At 39.4% G+C, this 20,560-nt stretch overlaps 4 protein-coding genes and 1 long non-coding RNA gene across 6 annotated transcripts in view; 3 read left to right on the forward strand and 2 right to left on the reverse strand.

Moving 5' to 3' along the window:
- LOC141787177 (uncharacterized) overlaps positions 1 to 9,027 on the reverse strand; it is a 116,347-nt gene extending 107,320 nt beyond the window's left edge. For both annotated transcript variants that reach the window (XR_012598042.1, XR_012598041.1), the window contains exon 1: positions 8,970 to 9,027. This is a non-coding gene — a long non-coding RNA (uncharacterized LOC141787177). The remainder of the gene's footprint in view (positions 1 to 8,969) is intronic.
- Positions 9,028 to 9,873: 846 nt separating this feature from the next.
- On the forward strand, positions 9,874 to 11,617 carry LOC141785878 (histone H4). The gene has a single exon (XM_074664479.1). The coding sequence runs from the start codon at positions 9,883 to 9,885 to the stop codon at positions 10,192 to 10,194; it is 312 nt and encodes a 103-aa protein (XP_074520580.1). The 5' UTR covers positions 9,874 to 9,882; the 3' UTR covers positions 10,195 to 11,617.
- A 758-nt stretch (positions 11,618 to 12,375) lies between these two features.
- Positions 12,376 to 12,759, reverse strand: LOC141785870 (histone H2A). Its single transcript, XM_074664467.1, has one exon. The coding sequence runs from the start codon at positions 12,757 to 12,759 to the stop codon at positions 12,376 to 12,378; it is 384 nt and encodes a 127-aa protein (XP_074520568.1).
- On the forward strand, positions 12,674 to 13,929 carry LOC141808281 (histone H3). The gene has a single exon (XM_074694804.1). It carries the CDS (start codon positions 13,133 to 13,135, stop codon positions 13,541 to 13,543), a length of 411 nt encoding a protein of 136 aa, XP_074550905.1. The 5' UTR covers positions 12,674 to 13,132; the 3' UTR covers positions 13,544 to 13,929.
- Positions 13,930 to 16,830: 2,901 nt separating this feature from the next.
- Positions 16,831 to 17,237, forward strand: LOC141808290 (histone H2B-like). Its single transcript, XM_074694818.1, has one exon. It carries the CDS (start codon positions 16,839 to 16,841, stop codon positions 17,211 to 17,213), a length of 375 nt encoding a protein of 124 aa, XP_074550919.1. The 5' UTR covers positions 16,831 to 16,838; the 3' UTR covers positions 17,214 to 17,237.
- Positions 17,238 to 20,560: the final 3,323 nt, after the last annotated feature.

Below are 20,560 nucleotides of genomic sequence, written 5' to 3' on the forward strand. Positions count from 1 at the left end.
TCCGCAAACATTTTGTCGCGTTTTGGCCTTCCGTTTAGACGAGACCACGTTGCGTTTTCAGTGAAAACGCAAACTTTTGAAAACGCTCCCCAGAGTGTAAAGATCTGAATCCGCTCCTCCATCCAGCTTCGTGTAAACACAGAGCGGAGCGTGTCAGGGTGAAACGCTGACGTCACCGCATGCGCACTCGCAGTTTCAAGTGAAGGCTTCGCGCTCAGCCACATTTCCAGTTGAGCCAGTAGTTGGCGGTAATGTGCGTTATGGTTGGATTGCCGACCGTCTCACACAACAAAACGGCAGAAAAAGAAAGAACAGAAGAAGTGACTTCTCCTCCTGGAGTCGTATGAACGCGGATCGTTTTAACGCCGTCCTCATGTAAACGCGGGTGGCTTTTTAAAACGCAAAGGAAGAATCGTTGCGGGAGTCTCCGTGTAAACGGGGCCTAAGAAACATGGGCGTAAGCGCGCCAATGTCACTGGTCTGTTTCTGAAACGGAAAATGAAGCACATCAGCTATAGCGGCCATATTGGTAGTGGCAAGGGCTTGGTGTACAGCTATAGGGTGCCTGTCGGTCACGTGACCCTCAGCTGTGCCTCTTATCGAAGGAGCTCGCAATCATGGTATCCTCTGAATGGCTGAGTTAGAAAAAAAATTCACCCCATGTACAGTGGGAGCCGGTAGTAAAATTAGCGACTCATTCAGGAGACGTTTTTTGAACCAGGCTGTAAATAAGTTAATTTCTGCTTTGAAAACAGCTTTTTTGGCTTGGTGTGTGTGATTTCCAGTACCTCTGGAGCCAACCTCAAGGGAACGCTCGAGAAACAGCAGATTTTAGCACTTCAGCATTGTCCCATATTCTTAGACTGGAGGTTGCCGCATGATTGGACCATATGCATGAAAACAGAATAATCAAGACATCTGGATCGTGTTATACACCTCTGTCCTGCAAAACCAGTTTTAAGGTAGTTCTCCAGTGAAAGATTAAAAAGTATCTTTTTTTCACCACAAATTGATCCAAATCAATTTCACATCACTTACTTTTTGACTAAACATTGGAAGGATGTATGTGTGTGTTCTAGTGAACTTAAATTATGTATCAACATCACAGTTCCTGCAGCTGAAATTATGTAGCTGTAACTGGTGACTCTAAACTGCCTGTAGGTGTGAGTTTGCATGCCAAACGTTGTCTGTTTCTGTGTGCAGGCCCTGTGATTGACTGGCAACCAGTCTAGGGTGTACTTTGCCAGTAATACAAAGAAGGCTGGGATAGCCTCCAGCCACCCTGACCAAGATAAACGGTAGAAGTTGGATGAAAAGATTGTATGATCATTTGTAGATAAAACAAGAAATATTAAGTTAAACTATCCGTCTGGTGGATTGGTTGAGTGAGCCGTCATGTGATTAGTTTCTTGAAGAAAACCTATTTGTATATGTGTTTTTGATATATGACTGTAAGAAAGAAAGAAAGAAAGAAAGAAAGAAAGAAAAAGTCATTTATAATTCAATTTATTTGTTATCTAACCTTTCAGACTTCAATACTTTGCATAAGTGGATCTTAAGATGGTAGAATACTGTGAACAAGTTTTTTTTAATTGTTATTATTTATTTATCATCAGTTATTTATCATCAGTTATTTAAACAACAAACAAACTTTTCTGCCAGCAACGTCCAAAACACAGGTGAAGACTGCAATGGGAACACACTATTAGGCCAATCCAAAACCAGACAAAACCGATTAAATAAAAAGGCCTTAGATGCTTAATCTAGGGAATTAATAGAAATCAGAGTGCCTATGTTTACAAATTGCTGAGTCTCCAAAATTCATCTACTTCCACTGATACTGTCTTTATCCTGGTTTAGTCACCCCTGGGGCTTTGTAGAAACAAACAAAAAAAATGTGAAAAATGGTTCATTATTTGTTGTTGTTTGTCTTTGTTTATATTCTTACAATAATAGATGAATTGTGCAACTTAATTGTATTTTTAAGGCCTTTTGTGACCCCAAAACACACACACACACACACACACACACACACACACACACACGCACACGCACACACACACACACACACACACACAGAGCAGGGGAAAACATACAGGCACAAAAGACTTTATAACTTTATAACACACACATCAACCACTATTATGTGAATCACAGATTTAAGACAGTTTGTTTTAAGATAACTTGAAATATTTAAAATACAATTCACACAAACTCATTTGTTCAACTTGTTTTTTTTTTTTTTTTTTAAATTACTGTGGCCTAAAACCAAACACAATTAAAAATAATTTATTTAAAAATACTTTATCATAAGTTCATTCGGACTCAAAACAGTAGTACCAAAAGTGGTAGTACCAAAAACAAGGAGTCTTATTTGATTGCACTGATTCCCTTTTGTCCTTACATTAACCCCTCCGTATCATTACCATTAATCATATCCCTCTTTTTTCTTGTCCTCCTTTAAACCCTCTGTTTCCTCTCATATATATTTTTTTCTTGTTTACATTCCTTTTGATTCACCCCTCCTCTCCTCTTTTCTTCCTTTGCCAGTAGCACATCTGTGAAATTTATATTCAAAACCATGGACAGCTACTCATATGGAAAAAACAACAGAGTTGCAGTGCCATCTGTTGGCCAGCATTAGTAATGCAAATACTTAATATTTGGAGAGTATACAGTCTGTGTTACTCAAGACAGATACCTCTCATATGCTCACACATCTGTGGATGAGGCTAGAATATTGCGCCTAGCAGGTGATAAGTTTGTGACCAAAAACATCCAGAAGAAGAAGAGATAAGGAAGAAGTGGCTTCAAAAATGATTTAATTCCATTTATGTCCAGATAATTTCTAATTTCTGTAAGATCCTGTCACAAGATCCATGACAGAGCTTAATCTGGCAGGCTTGAGGGTACCAGCAAGCGAGCATAACTCAAAGTTTCAATCCAGAGTGAAGATCTCAAGATAACTTCTATTTGTGTCAGTCAGAAAGAGGAAACAAGAGCATCTTCTGTCCTCCCCCCCAAAAAATAATAATAATATAATATAATAATAATAATAATATATATATATATATATATATATATATATATATATATATATATATATATATATATATATATATATATATATATATATATATATATATATATAAAAGGGAAATGTAACGTGAGGGTGACAGTGTGCATTTACAGTCCTGGTTTTAGCACACATGGAGAAACTTCTGTAAGTCACTTGACTTGTACACACTTGTCAACACAAACGCACACAGGTGGGCTGTTCCACTGAGGGGATTGCTGGTGATCCATGACTGAGCTCACACTGGGCTCAACAGTTTTTCTGTTCTGGGTAGAAATGGCAGAACTAGATCTTTTGACAAAAAAAAAAAAAAAAAAATGTTGAAATAATTTTAAACTAAACTCTGGAAAAAATCAAGAAACCACTGAGATCTTTACAGTTTCTCTGCTATTACTTTAGGTTTGTGATTGAGTAAAATGAAGATTGGTTTAATCCATTCACTGTTCACTACACTTCTCCCAAATTCTAAATAAAAATATCGTCTTTCCGAGCATCTATTTACAAAACACTACAAAGAGTTAAAATATTTAACAAGAGGCACTGTTTTCAGAGCTTTTTTTTAATTAAAAATACAACCCCAATGTTTTCACTCAGGAAGAGTTCAGGAATCAGTATTTGCTGGACTAACCCTGATTGTTCATCACAGCTCATGCATCTTGGTATAATTCTCTTCCAGTCTTTCTTTAAGGGCATTTCACGCAGCAATGGTTTTGGGGTGAAGTGCAAAAGTGCTGCGTTTCAGGCCCCGTTTGCACAACAACATTTCATCTGAAAATGTCAAAACGCAGTGAAAATGCGGTGAAAAATCTGTATTCAAACGGAAACACTGAGGGACTGTAAACGCTGTTGTAAGCATGCCAGGCCTGTAGTCGGCACTATTTCTTGTCCAGAAGCCGCTTTTGGTAGATCTCCACTGAAGTAGAGTTGGGCCAGTCATCTGGTCTATTGGGGAATACTAAGTGCAAAAGTGGAGCAACAGATGCACATTTTTTGAGAGACAGTCAGCAGATTCAGCAGCACAAGCACAACATGGTAGTTCGCGACCATCCTAACAATGGTACTGTTGTCCTGTTGTATGCGCTCGTGAGGAGCGGAGTGTGACGTTTTCCACTGAAAACGTCGGCTTACTGTTTACTGTTTACACGGCAGTGTTTCAGAAAAATCCCACTTTGGAGGCTGTTTTCAAAAATTTGTTTTCGAACACTGAAACGCAACAATACTTTTGGGTTCCAGAGGTTTGCAATAGGGTTCAGGTCTGGGTCTTGATCTGGTGGTCCTTTACCCACACCTTGTTTGACCAATCTATGTGGCACAGAGCATCATCCTGATGAAAAAAACAATCCTCAGAGTTGGGGAACATTGTCAGAGCAGAAGGAAGCAAGTTTTTTTGTTTTTTTTTCCCCCAACAACATCGTTAAAGGCGGTTTTGCCTTGCGATAACAGGGCTACCAGCTCTGTTTCCAGATCATCAGGTGAGGTCCCCTCTGATAGGTGTGACACACAGGAGTTTGGCAAGATTTTGACATAGGGTCAAGACAGCCATCATTTTAAACCAGTGATGCAGAGATTGAAATCGAAAATGAGGACATATCACTGTCAGGCTGAAACTGATGTAACACAGAGTAAGTACAAGGAAGATTATATTTGTCCATCTTCAACTTCAATACATGCAACCTGCATGGAACCACTACAATTTGAAGCCCCAAAGACTCCAGAAGCATAAAGACCAAGGCACTGAAAGATTCTAGGCAAATTCATGAAAAAAGCCAAGAGGGCATCACCAAACGTCTCAGTCAGAGGTGTCACACTTATTTTAGTTGAGGTGTCACATACAGTTAAATTTATCGCAAGTGGATCAAGAAAGTAAAATAGACTAAAAATAACATCCACTCCAAAATGTGCCCCTCTGTTTTGGTGCACAAAGGTACATTCGGAAAATTACCATTTTAATGGACCATCTCCTTATAAAACATTACAAACTAGAAAAGCACTCAGAGGGCGCAGACCTCTGCCAAGCATATTGTGATTGTTATGCAACACTTATGACCTACTTTAATGTTATACTCCCTTTCATCAGACTGTCTGCAACAATTTGGTGTTCCAGGTTTGTACGATAACTTGTTACTGGACAGTGTTGAAAATTATGATGACCTGCCAGCACATATTTCATATTCTGGATCTTAGTGTCCAGAATATTGCCAGGATGTGGATCTTTATCATGGCATTATATACACATATGGTGAAAACGGCCCTATCTCATTTTCCCCTGCTGTGTAAGTGTCCAGAATTTATATGAATGCACATAAAGTTGTGGCCATACAAGAACAGAAGGATCAGAAGGGGCAAGAACCAAACTATATATATATATATATATATATATATATTTTTTTTTTTTTTTTACTGAAGTTGCTATCTTTGATTTTTACACTTTGCAAAGTCATCCTGCAAACTTGATTTGACCGAATACCTGCCAGTTTGCAGTTGACAACCCAAGTCTTAGTGATCATAGAAAAAAATGCCACAGAAGCTGTCATCAGATAGCTCAGGAAGAGGCTCTTTGTATCAAGTCAATGAGCATCTTTGCTTGAGTCGATTAACAAAGCACTGAAACACTACTTGAGAGGGAAACAGGTGACAGAAAAAAATTAGCCAAGATGATCGAAGCACTTTGCTGTCACACTACACCTTTTAGGTACATGACAACTTCACAGTCACACCATCAGTGAGTGATACAGTAATTCCAGGATCATCTGAAATATTGATGTGCAAAGTGTTAAAAAGTCATGGGCAGGCAAATAGAAAGAAGGGAAACGAAAATATCTGTGCCCTCATGATGGATATGACACAGATTCTCAGGGGAAGCGTCTCACTGAGTATGTGGACATACACAGTGGTGAAATAGAAAACACCTTCACCACCCAGACCTATGTTCTCATGTTTGTGGCTCAGAGAGTCATAGAAAATTCTGATTACATATGTTTTCATCACAGGTGTTAAAAAAGTCAGAGAAGGCAAGCGCTGTTACAAACCAGTGGCCTCGGCTTCGACACCATTCAAGAAAAACCCAAAAAGCTGGGACACTCCAAAGTCCAAGCTTAGGAGGACATGCCACTTACATGTGCACATGTACTACATCATACACCACTCAATGTCCCCTTTCTTTTAAACAGACAATCCACTAAACTGGTCAAAAAAAAAAAAAAACTTAATAAGCATTGTCTTTTTTGAGGCAAGCATTTACTCTTTTTGTGAACACCCAGCTAGAGCTATACAGTATCCTTCAAAATTAATAAAGTTGATCTTGTCTTAAAACCAAGATAGCTGATGGGTACAAGTAGTAAAGGTACTCAAAGTAAAAAAGGCTCACTCTTGCTGTGATCATCATCTGAAAGGTCAAATGTTTAACAAATACAACAAAACAGTATCTGCAGCAGCAGGAGTCCTGCTCTGTGTTCTGGTTTGTTTCACTTTAAATGCACAGGCTGAAAATGAGCAGCAGATGGCAGCAGACACTTCAACTGAGTGCAGGTAAGTGCAAAGAAAGACCTTTTCTTTCAATGTATGAGTACAAAAAAAAAAAAAAAACCTTGCAATTCATGAATTTTCTTATGTGCTGATTTATATATATATATATATATATATATATATATATATATATATATATATATATATATATATATATATATGTGTGTGTGTATATATATATATATATATATATATATATATATATATATATATATATATATATATATATATATACATATATACAAACAGCAAATAAATAGTAACGCTCACTAAATTACAGGGCATTTTTTGTACTTTTACTTTTATGAATGAAAAGAAAAATAAAGTGTTTTAGTGGTATTATGTTGTTCTCTACCAAATCCTTTGTGACTGGATACTTGCTGTGAAAGGAGTCTGAATTATGCACTTCATGATGCTGAGTTGTTTTGATTTCATTCAACAATATGTTTTTTGTTTGTTTGTTTGTTTGTTTGTTTTTTAATTGTATTTTTTTATGTTATTTTCATTCACTTTATTTTTATTTTGTTGCAAATCATTTTATTTTATTCCAATTTATTTTAATTTCACCCTTATTTCTATTTATTTATTTATTTATTTTACTCATCCTGATTCATTTCATGTGAACTCACTTCTTGTTATTGTTCTATTTAATGCATATCTTGGTATTCATTAGATCTTATACAGGTTTGATTTCACTTATTTTATGTTTTATGGGACTCTTCTCTGATATTACTGCTATTTAATGTCTCTGTTCTTTGGTAAAGCACCACCATGGGCTGCATGTTTAAATGTACTAAAAGTACTTTAAGAGTGAAGTTGAGATTGTGTTTTTTCATTGGTACAACAGGTGGTCTAATAAATGTGCACAGAATTGTACAGATAGCATTTACTACAGATTGTTCAGGTATCAGCCTCCACCTTTAGTCTCTTATCTGAGTGTTAATATTTCTGACTCTGACCATTTTTGTTCTAAATGGATTTGCTGGTCTTTAAAATGACACCAAAATGTGAAAATATTCGAGTTTTTCAAAATGAGTTTATTTGCTTTTGTTCTAAGTTTAAATTTCAGTCCGATAAGATAGAATTCTGACTTTAGGAACCTTTAAAAACCATAACCTGAAGACCCGAGGGCTCTCACAGGCTCATGTGATAAAAAGAAAACTGATGTGAAGAAGCAAAAACAATGGAAAGATTCAAAAGTCAATAAAAGAACCTTGAACCCATTTCCAAAAGGCATGGGCAGTCGGTGCAGGAAAATGTAATGTGGACATTCAACGCCAAGAATTCCCCCTCAAACAACGCATTGCTACGGCAGATGAAGAGGGGACAAAACCGCTTTCTCACTGTGCATATTGAGAGAAAAAGACTGGATTTTTTTTTTAAGTTGATATTTTTAACATTGTTTTGAAAGTGCTATCAAAAAATGTGGTAGATGGATGTGCTAAATGGGAAAGGAACTCCACTGGTCAAGGCGTACAGTGAACCAGCAGGAGTGATGGGAAAAAAAGTCTGAAATCCAATCAGCAACCATAAAAAACACAACTGTGCACAGTGAGACCAACTCACTCTTAGAGCAAAGGAACCCTGCGTCTGCCTGTCACAGAGCACTGACCACAGCAGGGAGTCACACACAACTACACACACAGACATACACACAGCTTGACCACCCATGACTGCCCTGTTGTAACCATCAGCTTCCAGTACCACCTTCATTCCTCTCTTGCACACTCCAGTGACCCCCCCCCCCCCCTTATTTATTTTACTTTATACCCTACCCAGCTCTCTGAATCAGTTTCATCTCTTGCTAGCTGCCTTATTTGATCTTTTTCTCTATTTTGTTTCTTTTTGATCCCACATTCTTCACTAACTTCCCTCTTTTACATATATGTGCATTTGTAATGTCCCTCTCTCACTAACCCCCCTGATCAGTTCGCCATAATCCTATCAGTTTTTTTTCCATAGTCCATGTCTCTGAGAAGGTCCCACCCAAACCATATGGAGTAAAAATTGTGTGAATTTGCCACCTTGTTATTTAGTCAGCTAAACCATATAAAATGAGCATGATGGATGGGGAGCATTCTATGAGAGTGTGTATTTGATTAGCAATTTATGGGCTTTAGTGCGCACAAGGAGATTATGTGCTTTTCATGTTTTAGTTTAAAGGAATAATTTAACGTGCTATTTTTGGTTAACTAAAGGTAGTTAGCCTGGAACTCTCCCTAAAACTCGTTTGCTTTGACTATTTTTTTTTTTTTTTTGTCTGGTTGCTGATGTGGCATGCACACAGAACTCACTTGAAAACTCAGCTAAAAACTCATATACACAAACCGTTCACTCTTGAAAAACACAACCAGAAAATCTGTCCTACCTTAAAACTTTATCCACTGTGAAAATGTCGCCATCGTCACATGCATACATCTCCCAGCATACCTTGAGAACAATAGCCAGGTCGCGTGACCACTATTTAACCCCTTTTAGAGCGGTTTGATTGGAGAAAGGTTCCTGTCCATCAATTAGTATAAAATGTGTTTGCCTCCTCCTCGATCACTATTGGTGTGTTTGATATCAAGGCGGTTCCCAGAGATTCTATTCGCTCTGACTGTTTATTTTTTGAAGATGTCAATCATTCAAACTGGCAAATGGGGAGCGGAGCTACCGCCCCGCATAACGCAGGTAACGGACCCATGCACCAGAGCGCATTATAAAGACAGAAAATACATATAAATAAATGACCAGTGATAATAGAGAAGATAACATTACTTGTTAATAGTAAATAAATGACGTTTTTTGAAATACTTAAAGTTTAAGTTATTTGGCCTGGGTTTACCGAATGAATGGTATAATAGTAAGTAAATGAAGTTTGTTGAATTGGAACTTTCATGGTGAGCTGCAGTGTGGTTGCTGTAGATTCGGTTGTAATGTGCAATGCGGAGCTCCAACGATAACAATTTAACCAAAACGTGCCTGATGCCGTGAGGCTGCAGTGAACAGATTTCCTTCCTTTTTTATTGCCGTGGTTTAAACTCTCCCTGAGTTGTTGACAGGCTACAGACTCGCTCCTGTTTGACTCTGCTCATATGCATCTGGTCCTGTAGTCAATAGCAGCAGAAGTGCAAGTAGTTCGGCAGAGGGCGCTGATCTACCAGAAGCAACAAACTACCGAAATAAGGAGGAAGAAGAGACGCACTGCCTCTAAGCTCTGACACGTCCTCATGCAGTGTTTAAAGGTCTGAGCAGTCAAATTTTGTTGCCATTGCTAATCGTTAAGCTGATCGTTGAAAATGAGCGGAAGAGGAAAGGGAGGAAAAGGACTCGGCAAAGGAGGCGCCAAGCGGCACCGCAAAGTCCTCCGTGATAACATCCAGGGCATCACTAAGCCCGCTATCCGCCGTCTGGCCCGCCGTGGTGGAGTAAAGCGTATCTCCGGTCTGATCTACGAGGAGACCCGCGGTGTGCTCAAGGTGTTCCTGGAGAACGTGATCCGTGACGCCGTCACCTACACCGAGCACGCCAAGAGAAAGACCGTGACCGCCATGGACGTGGTTTACGCCCTGAAGAGACAGGGACGCACCCTGTACGGATTCGGGGGTTAGACCATCAACACGCTGCCTTAATAAACCAAAGGCCCTTTTCAGGGCCACCCACTGTCTAATTAAAGAGTTTCCTAAGACACGACGGCCGATGTGGTATATAGATAAGGTTATTCGATGTGTTATATGCTAGAAGTACTCATCCCTACGCCGAATACGTGCATGCTCCTGTACCAAAGGTGTAGCCCGACCTTCTCTATATAGAGATTGTTACCAACACCAGCGTCTCTTGCATCATGCTGTACAGAGCAGAAACCTGAACAGCTCTCTTTTAGGATCGAGGTTATTTAGGGAAATGGCGCCAGTGATGGGACATTCAGCCTCTTGTTTGGCTCTTCTGATCTGGCTTCCGAATGGCTCCAGTATGAGTATTAGTTGTTTCCTCGAATTTCAGCCTGACCTGCTATGAATGAGCTGTATGTTGATGAGCCCTCTTGCATTCAAAGTTTATTTTATTATTATTTTAAAGTGAAGCCACACCATTCCACTTAGTTTATTTCCTATATAATCATGTTGTGTTATTTATTTTTGCATGATAGTATGATCCTATATCCTGACATGTGATTTGCAACATGGCTGCTGTTCTATGAATTTAAACAAACTCCAGCGGTCGGCAGCGACAGAGAGCCAGCAGAGCTGTAGTGTAAGATCTAAGCATTAAAGGAAAAAAGATGGAAGCCGACTCACAGGATAGAAGTCAGTTACTCTGACTTTTAAGATGGCTTTGGCTTTTGGAGATGCATCTTTGAGCATGTCACATCACTACTTCACACATGACGCAGCCCAATGAATGAAGAATAATATCAGTCCATCCAAGCTCAGGCATCTGATTTTTCTGAACACCAACTTGAACTGAGAACGTTTTCATACTGTTTGAACCTGAGTTTGGTTCTGTATCTGTTCTGGTTCTTTGTGTGGGTTTATGTTGAGTGTTTTATTCTATTTAATATTGTGCAAAAAAGTTTGACAACCATGTTTTGTAGCAGAAGACATGCACAAAATTAGGACATTTTGAGGGTTATCATAAAAACTGAATGCAAAAAGATTTATCAATACACAAACTATTCACATATTTTGGAGATGTTTGGAACCTGAAAGAGCAGACTGTTCTTTAAGAGTTAAAAAAAACTTCCCGTGACTATTGTACATCACTTCACCAACCTGCAAAAGAGACCTCAATGGAAGAGACCTGCTAGAAGTTATTTCTCTGTTTCTCAGTTTGATTTTAGTTTTGCTGCAGAATTATGATTCCATAATCTTTTACACAATCCTAGCTGTAATTTTAAGAGTATAATGACAAGGATGTATTTTTGTATAGCACTTTTGAAAAGCATTAAGATACTTCACTGCTGTTAGAATTAATACAAGCAAGGTCAGCCAACACAAGTCTACAATAACAATAGTAAGTAGCTCTGTACATTTTCTAATCTTATCGACAACACTTTAACATTTATTTATGTATTTGTGTTATATTTTGAATATACAGTTTATTTTTTATCAGTATTTCATCTTATTTCATTCCCTTTGCACTGCATGCTTGTTCCATGTCCTTAAAGTATGTTTAACTGTGTGTACATTCATCACACTTGCTTTGGGAATGTGTATGTACGTTCTCATGCCAATAAAACTCTCTTGAAATCAGAGAGAGGGAAGAGGAGATGTCATGTGCTGGCCTTTATGCACAAAGGTGGAGGGAATAAAACCAATTCTCTTGGATATTTCCTGATGTGACTCAGCTTAGCATTTTTATGTGAGGAACGCTGCACTTTTTAGAATCAATAGACTTAAAAATGTAGAAATGGATTGGGTATGCTGAGGTGTTTTTGTTGCTGTGGGACTAAGTGTCGAGGTACGTGATGGACGTTTTAATCTGTTTTAATAACCTGTGGTCAAAGCTGTTGTGATTTTCATTAAAAAGATAAATTAAAAAAAAAAAAAAAAAATTCCAAACACATTTCTGCAGGTTTGTCAGCTCTGTACTGGATATAGGCTGCCCTGCGGGTTTCCTCACCTAGTACTGAGCGTAGCTCGGCGGATTTATATTTCCTCCACTCATTCGTGGTCCACGTACATTTCACTGTCCGACAGGTCAAACGTAAGTACTGTGCAAGGATTTTAGCTCATTCGTAGAGGTGGGTGGCTCTTAAAAGAGCCTTTGGGTTGTTGGCAGTCTGATGAGAGACTTTACTTCTTGGCGGCCTTCTCGGTCTTCTTGGGCAGCAGGACAGCCTGGATGTTGGGCAGCACGCCGCCCTGAGCGATGGTCACTCCGCCCAGCAACTTGTTCAGCTCCTCGTCGTTGCGGACAGCCAGCTGCAGGTGACGGGGGATGATACGGGTCTTCTTGTTGTCACGAGCAGCGTTTCCGGCCAACTCCAGGATCTCAGCAGTCAGGTACTCCAGCACAGCCGCCAGGTAGACGGGGGCGCCGGCTCCAACTCGCTGAGCATAGTTTCCTTTGCGCAGCAGCCTGTGGACACGACCCACGGGGAACTGGAGCCCGGCACGGGATGAACGGGTCTTAGCCTTAGCTCTGGCTTTGCCGCCGGTTTTGCCTCTTCCACTCATGTTTGGTCTGTCTTCAGTCTGGACTCAGAGAAGTAATATCCTTATCGGCTCAAAGTCCCCTGATATAGGCTGAGAGCGCGCGCTTTTCCCCGGCGCACCAACCAGTAAAGAGGCTTGAAGCAGAGCAGCAGAGGGCGGCCCGAGCTCAGCTCCGCTCCGCCACGCTCTCCAATGCGCAGCGGAGCTTGATGCGGGGGCTCTGTCCCCCTCCTCTCCTCGAGCTGCGGGGCTGAGCTCCAGAAGCGGCCTCTCACCAATCCCCAGCCGGAGCTCTCAAACAGCGTCACCGTCTCACAGCCGCCCCTCTGCTTTAAAAGCAGCGCGGCTCGCCTCCATACAGCATATCTCTCCCAAGTCAGAGAAAGAAGACAGTATGGCAAGAACCAAGCAGACCGCTCGTAAATCCACCGGAGGCAAAGCCCCCAGGAAGCAGCTGGCCACAAAGGCTGCCCGTAAGAGCGCCCCGGCCACCGGTGGCGTCAAGAAGCCTCACCGTTACAGGCCCGGTACCGTGGCTCTCCGAGAGATCCGTCGCTACCAGAAATCCACCGAGCTGCTCATCCGCAAGCTGCCCTTCCAGCGCCTGGTCCGAGAAATCGCTCAGGACTTCAAGACCGACCTGCGCTTCCAGAGCTCTGCTGTCATGGCTCTGCAGGAGGCCAGCGAGGCTTACCTGGTGGGGCTGTTCGAGGACACCAACCTGTGCGCCATCCACGCCAAGAGAGTCACCATCATGCCCAAAGACATCCAGCTGGCCCGCCGCATCCGCGGAGAGAGAGCTTAAACTGTCTGCAGCTCAATAATAACAACACAACGGCTCTTTTAAGAGCCACCACACCGAACAAAAGAGCTGGCTCCACTTCTAAACAACGCGACACCAGAAGCGTCTTCTACATAGGGACATACATCCGTTATACATCCGTTATGGTTCTTCAACAATCGTAATAGATTGAAGTACCCCTCTATGACGGATATGAGGAGTTAACATTGCATAAGAACATAGTAGATTGTTGTTCAACATGCCTTAAGATTTTTATGAAGTAAATCAGTTATTTGTGATGATCTATTTTGAACAAGTTGGTCATACAAATTTGTGATAGTTACGGATATTTACCAACTCCGCCTGGTTGTTAAACTGACATGTAATGGTCGGATTATTCATGATGATCAAACACAGGACAAAAATTCTGGAATTGTTCCTTTAAGAACTAAAATAATAAAAATAGAAGTATATATATATATATATATATATATATATATATATATATATATATATATATATATATATATATATATATATATATATATATATATATATGGGACGGGATATCGTCATTTCTTTTCTTGTGTCTTGTGGACCTTTTTGCACTTTCTGTACACTTCCTTACTTTTGTTTTCTTAAACGCTGCTGTGACTCCTAAATTTCCCCTTGGGGATAAATAAAATATTTTCTATTCTATTTTCTTATTCTATATATATATATATATATATATATATATATATATATATATATATATATATATATATATATATATATATATATATATATATATATATATATATATATATTTTACAAATATATGAAATTGTAAAATATATATGAACAAAAATAATGAAAGAATAATTATAATTAAGCAAAGATATGATCAAGAGATAAAAGAATTAAAGGCCTAAAGGGTATAAGTCAAAAGGTTAAAAGTGAAACAAGTGTGAAACATAAGTCAAGTAAAATCAGGAGTAGTGGAAGGTATTAACAATAATGCTAAAATAAAATGGAATAAATAAATGATTACACATAAATAAAACAGAGTGGTTTAAAAAGGCAAGAACAACAAGAAAACAGAAAGGCTAAAAAACAATAAAGGCAAAATTAGAGCCTGCCTGTAAAAGTGGGTTTTTAAAAGTGCTTTAAAAGAAGCAACAGACTCTGCATGCCTTATCTCTATGTTGTTCCAAAGTCGAGGAGCTCTGACAGAGAAAGCTCTGTCACCTTTACTTTTGAACCTCAACTTTGGATCTGAGGATCTGAGGCTGCGAGCTGGCTCATTTTTAATTAAAAGCTCAGAAATATAGGTAGGGGCAAGTTCCGTGAGAGCTTTAAAAGTGATCAATAATATCTTAAAATCAATTTTAGAACTGACAGGAAGCCTGTGGAGGGATGCTAAAACTAGTGTGATGTGATGCCGTCTATTAAAACCAGTTCAATCAGGAAAGACTAATAAGGAAGAGAAGACAAATAGTATGAGTGACCAAATTTAATGAAACAGATAAAGAATTGATGAGTGAAAAGTCTTTGGCGCTTAGACCCCGCAGGAAGTGATCGTCTCAGGAGCAGGAGGAATGATTGACGCTCCCGTAAACTTCCCCCGGAGCCTAGACACTGGTGGTGGTGAAGAAGTGTGATGCTTGAGTTGAGACTTGAGGAATGACCGAGGCCTGATGGGGTGGTGAAGGGGTGGAGGTGGGTTTGAGGACCTTTCCGCTGAATGACAGCTGACCGGCTGCAGAGAGAGAGAGCATATTTAAATATGACAGCTACAACGCATTGGCTGAGAGAGATTGGCTGACTGTGATTGGGAGAAAAAGAGATGAGAGGTGAATTATTAGGAAGCGGTTAAAGACAGAGACAGAAAAGGGCATGCCAGGAAGATAGTCTTTCTGATTGAACTTCGGCTAAGCTTCATTTAAAAAGCCTAGCGGCTGCATTCTGTACTAGTTGGAGGCGAGGGAGAGATTTTTTATTTAAACCAGGGAGGAGACAATAGTCCAGTCTTGAGAATATGAATGCATGAATTATTTTTTCAATAACTGGAGGGGTGAGAATTTGTTTGATTTTTTAAATGGAGCACAGATGGAAGAAACAGGACTAGGTGATTTTATTGATGTGGGTGGAGAAGGTGAGTTCAGAGTCAAAGATGACTCCTAGATTTCTGGCTGATGATTTAATGTTTAATGAGAGTGGACCGAGAGAGGACTGTATATGTTACAGATATCCTTGGTTAAAAACCCATCAGGACTAAGTCCAGAAAATAAAACCAAATCTAGGCATTGTCCCTTTACATGGGTTGGTTCCTGTATTGCCTGGGTTAGATAAAAAAAAGTCCAGTTTCAATAAAATCAGCAGTCATTGTTTGAGAGGGACAACAAACGTTTACATTAATATTCCTTAATTTAAGAATTTTATCAAATTTCCACATGAAAAGGAATAAAAACTCTGAAAACTCTAGAATAAAAACAGTGTTGGGTTTTCAGAGGTCTATAGATGACTAATAATAGGACAGGGTCTTAATGACAACAGCAAGGTGCTCAAAAGAAATAAAAGTGCTAAGGGTGATGGGGGTGCATTTAAAATCCTTCTTGTATGTGACAGCCATATGACAGGCAGTTCTAACAGACCAGTCCGTGTGCTCAGTATTTAGTATTCTTGAGATCGGGATTGTTATGTCTATCTATCAGAATGGGGGGTTCAGCTCAGCTTGGGAACTCAATGTGAGAAACAGAATTCAAGAAGACAGGAACGTGTGAATTGGATCCAACCCAGACTAAGAAAAACACTGTCTCTGTGTGCAGATAACTTTAAGGCAAATACAGGTATTATTGGGACACATATAGAGACAATTTAGAGAATTAACTAAGGGAAGGCATAAAGCAATATGAAAATTCCACCACATTATCGATGATGAAAGCTCTTAGAAAATCTTAGAAAGGTAAAATAAAATCTTCAAAAGGAAAGAATAAGGTTTATTATCATTAATCAAATCTGCCCACAAATGCCATTTTTAAGCTATAGCTACTCCTTCCCCCACTTTCCTCATAATGGAAGTCAACTTTGAAAAAGAAGAAAGTAATTTAAAAAACCTCTAAGGACACAAAATCATGCGTTTGAGCATTGAACAGGGAAAACTTAGTTTGCAGAGGGCCGCTCAGGTTTGCCATGGCAACAAGAACCATGCCACAGAAACATCATGTGGCTCAACCAATCACAAGCAGGAGACAGCACAGCTGCGTTTGCATAAAGAGTGTATATATTGAGTGCCCCCCCTCCCTTTCGTCTCCTCTGTTCGTCGCAACAATATAACATGCCTGAACCAGCGAAGTCTGCGCCCAAGAAGGGCTCCAAGAAAGCCGTTTCCAAAACCGCCTCTAAGGGCGGTAAGAAGAGGAGAAAGTCCAGGAAGGAGAGTTACGCCATCTACGTCTACAAGGTCCTGAAGCCGGTCCACCCCGACACCGGGATCTCGTCCAAAGCTATGGGCATCATGAACTCGTTCGTCAGCGACATCTTCGAGCGCATCGCCGGTGAGGCCTCCCGTCTGGCTCACTACAACAAGCGCTCTACCATCACTTCGAGGGAGATCCAGACCGCCGTCCGCCTGCTACTGCCCGGTGAGCTGGCCAAGCACGCTGTGTCCGAGGGCACCAAGGCTGTGACCAAGTACACCAGCTCCAAGTGAATAATGATGTTATTAACACGAACCAACGGCTCTTTTAAGAGCCACCCACTCACATCTAAAGCGCCTATGTCCTGGATAGTGAAAGTGTCATCTTAGCTCATGATAGTAAACTGCAGTGTTGAAGGGTAGATTCAAGCGACAGTGTAACCTGATAATGAGCCAGTTAACTCTTAAAACTCTACAGGAAAACCAAGTCTCTAAATAAATTATACACATGATAGTAATACGAGCCATGGGTATATAAGCAAACATTTTTTTCAAAAGATTCTGAAACTGGTAGAATGTAGTATGTTAAAGTTTGCTTCTCCATCACAATCAGACGTTGGTACTCGGTACACGGCGTAGTCCAGTGGCTAATTCCAGTTGGTAACTTGTACTTGGAAAACTAGCAATAATCTGGTTGCACATGGGCCATGTAAACAAACAAAAACAAAAGGTAACTCCTTTCTGCACTGAATACCAAGTCATGTATATGCTTATCAGGATACCCCCATTGAAAGGAAAATTAATTTGTGTCCTGCACATCATTGTAAGTTTGCCAAAAATAAAGAGAACAGAAAGTAAGCTTGCTGCTGTTGGCGTTACTATGGGAACAGTTAAAATAGGGGAAATGATGTTGCTTTATGACGTTCTCTTTGTGTTAAGATATTGTCTGAGCAGTTATGTTTTGATTGGGATACCATGTTAACAACCCTGTTTGCCCAAGCATGTTAAACAGTTTTTTCATGTAATTCAGAAAGCAGAATACTGACCTCAACTTGAATATTGACTCCATGTTAATGCAGCCACAGATTCCACCTCTGTTCAAGGGGCCATTTACACGACAACGGTTTTAGGGTGAAAGGCAAAAGTTTTGTTGCGTTTCAGCCTCGCATTCACACAGCCGACCTAAAACGCAAACTTTTGAAAACGTGATCCAGAGAGGGATTTTTCTGAAATGCTCCCAACACCGTTGCCGTGTAAACAGTAAGCCGGTGTTTTCAGTGAAAACGCTGACGTCATAATTCGCGTCACACGCATTCAACAGGACAACAGAACCGTTGTTATGATCGTCGCAAACTACCGTGTTGTGCTTGTGCTGCTCAATCTGCTGTATCTGCTGACTGCCTTTCAACAAAATGAGCATCTGTTGCTCCACTTTTTAACTCAGTATTCCCCAGTGTTTGTGTGGGTCCACTTCTTCAAACATAAAATATCACATGACGCAAATCATTGTTTTATTCACAGCGTGCACATACAATTCTGAAGAAAATGTCCAAAAAAGGAAGTCAAAAGGTTATAAGGTTATACTTTAGCCACACATGATGGGGGGAAACACTGCCATCACACTAAAGCAAATCCAAATGAGGACTTACAAACAATAAGTCTCTCAACAATGGACCGCATCCTGCGTAAGAGTAGCATGTGGATGAACAGATAAAGGATCTCTGGGGAGAGTTTGTGCTTGTAAGTTCCATATACAACATTCAGCACTTAACAGGAGACTTGATGTGGTTTAATTCCCTATGTGAAGGGGGGACTATTTTTCTTCATCCGGGGTGGACCATGGTGTACAGCAGAGGTAAAAACCTGGTCTGAAGAGGTATAAGTGTGGAATCAGTTTGACTCTGGGGCCCAGTTGTTCAAAGGTAAACTGATCTGATTTTGGTTGTTTGATTCAAAAGGAAAAGAAGGGTTTTTAAATCGGATTACATCACACAATCCAATCACAGTTTTAATCTTAATCTTTAGTTTGTATTGTTCAAAACTGTTCTGTAGGATTTGGAAGAATTCAAACCAATAATACAAAAAGGTAGAAAAAAAGGGAAAAGGAAGAATAAAACAGGATTACCCTGATCCCGGCATGGGAAAGATTGGATTTCAGGTAGAAGATATGGTAAAACTTAAAAAAAATGGTCAAATTATATTAGATTTGTATTTTTTTGTGTATATGTTTAGTTGTACTGACTAGATGTTTTGCATTTGATTTGTCTACCGTTACAGTGACAAAGTAGACAGGCTAGCATTTAAACCTTTCAGTATAGTGAAGTAAAAAATAAAATCCAAATGATCTTGTCCCAATAAAATAATACCCCAGACTTCAATAACAAAGAAAACTAATAGTTCAATTCTAATTTCATTCATCACTGTATATTTATTTTAAAGACACGACCATCATCTATGAACCTTTCAAAAATTATTTCTAACAGTGTCACCTGTTACACATGGGGTCAGCTTTGGACAAGGTGATTTTGGTGCCAGTATATATTTTGCTAAAGTATTTGCCAATACTTTATACCCATTTAGCCTTCTATGCTAATGGACCCACCCCAGGTTTGTTTTGGCTCACTGTGTGTATTTATTAGCAGCTAACTGTACTTTCTTTTCTAGGATAAGAATGTATGTGTTCCGTTTGACTGTGGTATTATTGATTATTGGATGATGTTTTTTTGATCAGGAGACTTGCTGAATGGCCACATTGTAGCCATATCTGTTTACCTCTATCTTAATTAGCAAGACACCTACATGGCATCAAGAGAGGTAATGCAAGTTATGTCCAGTAGATTGGAGTGTTGCCTTACTGATGTGAATGTTTAAGATATTTGATATCCTCCAAAGCCTTTCAGTTTATCTGTTAGTGAAGAACTCTGTTTACATTTATCTGTTTTGTGTATACTCTCTACAGGACCATCAGAGAGCAGGCTTCATATGGCTGTGGTGGTGGTAATGGTAATAAATAAAGTGGAGTTAAAGATGTGTGGTTCTTACCAATCACCTATTAAAAACTATAAAATACAGCATTGTTTAGCAGAACAGCTACAACTTTCCCACAGTCAGATTCTTTAAACTGTTCTTAACATTTCTTACCTGCAACCAACATGATTTTGGACATATTTTTTTTTTATCATTTTTATCCATATGTTGTCAGAGACTCTGTAAGTGAAGCAATTTTTGTCCTGGACAAAACTTTTTCTTTCTTTGTTTACCTTTTCCATTCCATTCCATTATTCCTTTCACTGCCAAACAGCTAAACAGATTATTTACCGTAAATGTCGAGTCAAACTACAAGTTTAATAAGAGGTTGAAAATGGTTTCGGAAAAAATAGCCTTTAAAACTAGCTTAATCCAAGTAGAAAAAAAATAAGTGAAATAGTATGTTATTTATGTGTTTTTTATTTCGATAAGTTTCGATCAAATAAAAAGAGTCACGTGCAGTTGTTATGATAAATACATGAAACTTTAGATATGAATTATCACCTAGGGAATGTTGTAAATGATAAACCGATAAAAAATAAAAAAAAATCACCTTTCACCGCTTAAAAGCGCACATTTCCTTCTGGTAGGGTTTGACGTACTTTGCGCTGTGC

Source organism: Halichoeres trimaculatus, unplaced genomic scaffold (genome assembly GCF_033239565.1).
Source record: "Halichoeres trimaculatus isolate MK-OKI-2021-1 unplaced genomic scaffold, fHalTri1.1 fHalTri1_scaffold_2, whole genome shotgun sequence".
NCBI lineage: Eukaryota > Metazoa > Chordata > Actinopteri > Labriformes > Labridae > Halichoeres > Halichoeres trimaculatus.

Bases quoted from the DNA above. Each gene is read 5' to 3' on its own strand.
- LOC141785878 (XM_074664479.1), top strand. From the start codon at position 9,883: ATGAGCGGAAGAGGAAAGGGAGGAAAAGGACTCGGCAAAGGAGGCGCC.
- LOC141785870 (XM_074664467.1), bottom strand. From the start codon at position 12,759: ATGAGTGGAAGAGGCAAAACCGGCGGCAAAGCCAGAGCTAAGGCTAAG.
- LOC141808281 (XM_074694804.1), top strand. From the start codon at position 13,133: ATGGCAAGAACCAAGCAGACCGCTCGTAAATCCACCGGAGGCAAAGCC.
- LOC141808290 (XM_074694818.1), top strand. From the start codon at position 16,839: ATGCCTGAACCAGCGAAGTCTGCGCCCAAGAAGGGCTCCAAGAAAGCC.